Genomic DNA, 5609 nt, shown 5'->3' with positions numbered 1-5609 from the left:
ATTAGTGGAGGTGTCGGGCGAAGCGTTGGAATTATGACCATGGAATATTTTCCCGCTTTGCGGTTTATTGTCACACAAAAATTTAGGCTGCATGTGGCTAGGTCTAGCGGGCATTAGAGTATAAACTTTTTTTCGTACTGCTCCTTGAGGTTGTAGAGCTAGATACCCTTTAACCATAAAAACTCCATTCTTGTTTCCCTCATCTCTGCTAGAATCTCCGCTAGTTCCTGCCTTGTTTTTGTGTCTAGTGCATTTGGAGAGGGTGAGGGTGTATGTGGAGGGTTGTCTTGTGGGGTCAGTGGGTCGTATGGGCTGCTGGGTGTGGAGCAGGGAGAGAGGGGGTTGAAACCAAGGGGCATAGATTTGCCCCCAGTGATGTGGAGGATAGAAAGGGAGAAGGTTCATGGTGGGATTCAAATGAAGGGTCGGAAGGTTCATTGGGTAAGTCCACTGTGTTGTGTGTGAAGTGGAGGCTTGGTGCTCTAGTAGTAGGGGGTGTCTGTGTTGTGTACCACTGAGTCTGAGCATATGCTTTCATGCCTAACCTCATCCCCTCTGTTACTATCTCGGCTAGATGTGTCAGATTTTGAACGAGGAGAACATACCCTTGGTTGTTGAGTTCTAGAGTGAACATCAAGGCATAGCCCTGGAGGCCCATCTCCAACCACGAGTGAAGTGTTTGGTCCATCTATTGTGATTGAGATGTGTAAATTAGTGGTGTGGTCGGATGGGGGACTTGTGGATCTTGCATGGCCAGTCGTGGAAGATGGAAGAATTGATTACTGTTGTGAATGTTGTCCCTGAGGTGTGTGGTGTGGTGGTTGCCTGAAAATGTTGGACGTTACATGGTTAGAAGTGGTGGAGGTTTTGTTAGTAGTAGTAGTGATGGTTTTAGATGATCGTCTCTGATGAAGTGGGAGTAGTAGTGATCGGTGTTGGAGTCTTTGGTTTGAGGGTAGGAGGAAGACTTTGTAGAGGAGAAAAGGAAGGGTGAGGATTTTCATGATAATTTTCACATGGTGGGTAATGATTGTGTTGCAATGGGAGGGGAGATGGACTAGAGCCTTGAGGGATGTAGGGTACTGTAGCATGCAAAATACTGTTACTAGTGCTGACTGGATCGTTGGATGAGAGGAATTGTGTATGTTGGATTTTTTGTTGTCTATTGAGGGTTGGCCGTTATAGGTGACTGGACTGCTTTGTGGAGATGAGTTCTGATGTGGCTTTATGGGACTTAGTGGCGTGTCTAGGCTATTGCTGTAGAGTAGGCTGTGAGGAGCTAAATAGTTGTATGCAGAGGTTGGGCAACTAGCCCTTTCATTGGTGAATATGGTCTGTGGGTCTAGGCCTTGGAGCTGCTCTTTTTGCATGTGGGGTGAAGGGCCCTGTGGAGTGAGTGCATCCATGTGGCTTATGGGCTTATTCATTGGGCAAGGCAGATTTGGGCTCATGGAGACAAGGTTGTCTATGTCCATGTTAGAATCCATTTCGGATATAACAGTGAATTTGTTAACAAGCTCGGCATCGGCCTCGCTAGTGAAGGTGAATTAAATAATGATACGTGGCCCATTGATGGCCCAGTAGGGTTAGGAGACTTACCTGAAGGAGCTTGCTGTATGGTGTGTGCCGCCGCTATCGCCGACTTGGTGTTGCTTGTGGCACGGTTGGTGGTGCGTGAATTTGTTTTCCTTGGAAAGGTGACAGTTTTCCATTCCGGTTCATGTAGAGGTTGAGTTGTGGTCGTTGTAGAGGAGGTGGGCAGGGATTTGTTATGAAGATTAGAAAGTGGGGGGGGGGGGTAACAAAGTAGCAGTTCCAGTTAGCATGGCCAAAACGGCCACATTTTGTGCAAAGTAAATTAAGGCCTTCATAGAGTAATGTTTGTTTGTGGTGGCCTATATGTATATGAGTTTTCAATGATTGTTCTAATGGGACCTTAATATAAATACACGTGTACCTTCCCCTGGTAGTAGACGAGGTGCAGGTATCTACATTTAACAGTTGTCCCAATTTAAAGCCGACCCTTTGTAATATTTCTAAATCGTATAATTCAGTAGGAAGTTCAGGCAGACGAACCCATATAGCTGAGTATGTGAGTTGTGTATTGGAAGCTATGAACTTAGGCTCCCACTTGCGCATAGAGAGAAAGTGATTTAGGACAAACCACAGGCCTTCGTGGAGAGCTTTATGCATGCTGTCTTCTTTTTGGAATTTGATGAGGAAGAAGTCAGAACCTAGGTCAATGAGGGGAAGCTCTTCAGTTGGCTTCCACAAAGATACGAGCTTATTTTTGAGTATCTGGACTGCCAAGAACTTTTATAATTACTGAGTATTTTCAGGGAGAGTAGAGGCGAGAATTGTCATTTGAAGTTATTGGTATGAAAATGTCCTCATCCTTATCACTATTAATACTTCCATCAGAAAGATCAAGTGTAGTGTGGCTGTTGAGTATTGTGAGTGGGTGAGAGGGATATATTGGAGATCAGGGTCTGGAGGAAGGTTGTAGGTGGTGCATATGGGGAATGATCGTCTACTTGCATGGTATCAATGTCAGGTGGTTCATCAGGGTAGGTGTGTGGATCAGGATGTTGAACAAATTCATTCATTGGATAAAACGGTGCATTAAAGTCTAAATGTTAGAGGTAGGTTGGAGTTAGTGTTGGAGTAGAGTTGGAATTGATGTAGGAAGCGTTTGGGAGAAAAAACATAGTGTTTAGAGAGAGAAGTTCTCACATCTCTCTAGTCAAAAATATTTTCAGTTAATGAGAGTTCTCTTATTTACTCGTTCATATGAATGATACTATATTTTTCTTATTCTTTTGGTAATTAATATTCATTTTTATATAAAAGATCTATCCAACTAAGTAATTACCGTAGTTCTTGTGCAACCAAACAATACATTACATATCTTATTATTAAGTATATTATGATTAACAAACATATTTTTGAATTTATTATACTGCGTCATGATCTAATTTTTACTGGTGCCCGATCGGACTTACAATTTTGTAATTTTTGATACGTACTTGTACAAACATTAGGTCCACAATCTGTATACAGATATACTAGAGTGATTTTGACTGAGTTTATAGTTTCAGTTACAGACCATTATTTACTGTTTAGGATATACCTAGTATTTAAACAAGATATATAAAAGCATCAATAGGTTACACGAACAGGGAAATCCTCTATCTCATACGTCCAAGCGTTCTTTTCCTTGGCTGCATCGACAGTCCTTAGCGCACGCCAAACAACACTGTTACACTTAAAGCCAGATCCGAAACCTATTTGCCATGCTCTGTCACCCTTCTTTATCCTCCCTTTGGCTTCGGAGTAGGCCAAATTGTACCACACTGAGCTACTTGAAGTATTTCCAAACCTATAAAGAGTCATTCTTGATGGCTCCATAAGTACTTCTGGGAGATCAAGATTCTTCTCAAGTTCGTCCAACACTGCTCTCCCCCCTGCGTGAATGCAGAAATGCTCAAACGCCATCTTGAAATCGGGGATATATGGTTTTATTTTCCTTTTAAAGACTTTTCTCGCGATTAAGGAAGCTAAAAAGAGGAGTTGCTCGGACATGGGGAGGACTAGAGGGCCAAGAGTTGTGATATTGGTTTTTAAGGCCTCACCAACAACTGCCATTAAGTCTTTTGACAATGATATGCCTTTCTTTCCATCCTCATCTTCATCTAGGTAGGCACAATTGAATGCTCTGTCATCCGCACCTTTATGGGTGCGGACGACGTGCATCAGTTGATATTTTGAGCGTCTACGATCGTAGGAACGATTTGACAGAAGAGCAGTAGATGCACCCATCCGGAAAAGGCAATTTGATAAAAGCTTTGATTTCAGCTTCCCCGAATAGAAGCCCGCTGAAATTATTTCCGTAGTTGCTATAAGTGCATAAGAGTTGGCTTGCCCCTGTTCAATTATTTAACACATCAGCAATTTTGATCACCAAGAGTGGGAAAAGCATAACATACACCTTTTAGTTTTTAAATCTTATTGGAACTTCATAAGAGCTTTTCTGCATTGTGTGACATTATCTAACCGCTTTTGTTAAAGAGATCACACTTTTAATTAATCATATTATATCTCAATACTTTTAGCTTTATGGATGACATCGAGACTTGAACTCGAGACCTCTTGCCTGCTTTGGCACCATATTGAAGTGTATAACCGTCTAATTTAAGAACTTAAATAGTTAAAGAGAAAATATTTTTAATTATTTAATTCGATAGTGTCTCAACCTGAAAATTTAGAATGATACGAAGATATACGAACCTGTAAAAGCCGGTTAGCTAGGTCTACAGAAATGAGTCCAGCACTGCAGCCCATGCCGCCGAGGTTATAGGTAATCACATTGACGCCAAGCTTATAATGGTTGACAATCATTGCAGAAAGAGATGGTGTTGGATTAAACGCACTAGAATTGACGATAACAATCCCAATCTCTCGAACCTTGACCCCGGTTTTCGCCAATAGATCGTCTATGGCACCAATGATAACCATTTTCGCTTCATTTTGATTAGTACTCATTGGAACACTTGATGGGATCTTTGACTCGGCTGGAACGTAAGTCTTTTCACCTAAACCTGACCTCTTCGAGATTTTCTTTAGAAAATTTAAACTTTCTTCGTCCAAAATGTCGGACATTTTTTCTATGAAACCTTGTTTACATGTCATAAAACATTGAGGTGGCTTATAACATGCAAAATCGACTAAGTAAACATTTCTTGGACGACTCATGATGTAAACTGTCGTTAAGAAAACAACAAGAGTTGAACAAGATTTCAACACGGCAAGATGGTTCATTAGGTTTTCAAGAGTAAAGGTTGAAAGATGAAATCCGACAACAGCAAGAATTGGAACGATGAGGAGATAAACTGCATTTGATATTAGGTAATGGTATCCAAGTTTTACATATTTGAGTCTAATGGAGAGAAGAAAATTGGGCAGGTTTGACTGGCATACTTCTCCAGCATTTTCTGCCATTGCTGTTGTAGATCAAGAGAAGAGAATTAGTAAAATAAGAAATTAAGATTGTATGATGAGTTCCCAAGCAGATCAAGGTCCAGAGATTTAAAGAGTCAAAAAGCAGAGTTGTCCTTGTCCACTCTAGGTACCGCCTCCTACTGTAGTAATTTGCCCTTTATTATTTCCTATAACAGTATTGAAAAGTCAATTTTGTCATCTATACATATTTACATATCAAGTTTCCATTTGCTTGACATACTAAAGGCAGCCCAGTACACGAAGCATCTCGCGTTCATGCAGGGTCTGGGAAAGGACTGTTGTATTATGTACACAGCCTACCCTATTGCTTAACATACAATGTTTACATTAAACTAATAAAATGAAACACCTTGCACCAAATTATACCTCTATGTGTGTGGGAAGAAAGTTTTAATTATTCATCATAAGAATTAAGCTAACGACATTTTTTTACTGGTGCGAAACGATAGCAGATTTTATAAAATATACGCAAAAAAGAAATTCTTTGAACTCCACAATTGACTAATGTTTGGATACATAAAGTCCAGCTAACTGTAATAAAATTTACATCTGTAGAACAAAAAAAATATATTTGAAAAATGAATAGAGGA

At 40.5% G+C, this 5609-nt stretch overlaps 1 protein-coding gene across 1 annotated transcript; it reads right to left on the bottom strand.

Moving 5' to 3' along the window:
- Positions 1–2964: 2964 nt before the first annotated feature.
- Positions 2965–5076, bottom strand: LOC109243539 (3-ketoacyl-CoA synthase 2-like). The gene is made up of 2 exons (XM_019410482.1): positions 4288–5076; positions 2965–3924 (listed from the first exon to the last, which is right to left on the bottom strand). Exons 1-2 carry the CDS (start codon positions 4996–4998, stop codon positions 3160–3162), a joined length of 1476 nt encoding a protein of 491 aa, XP_019266027.1. The 5' UTR covers positions 4999–5076; the 3' UTR covers positions 2965–3159.
- Positions 5077–5609: the final 533 nt, after the last annotated feature.

The sequence above is a fragment of the Nicotiana attenuata genome, unplaced genomic scaffold (genome assembly GCF_001879085.1).
Source record: "Nicotiana attenuata strain UT unplaced genomic scaffold, NIATTr2, whole genome shotgun sequence".
Lineage (NCBI taxonomy): Eukaryota > Viridiplantae > Streptophyta > Magnoliopsida > Solanales > Solanaceae > Nicotiana > Nicotiana attenuata.
Note: the sequence above shows the minus strand (reverse complement) of the source record. Positions and strands in the feature narration are given on the sequence as shown.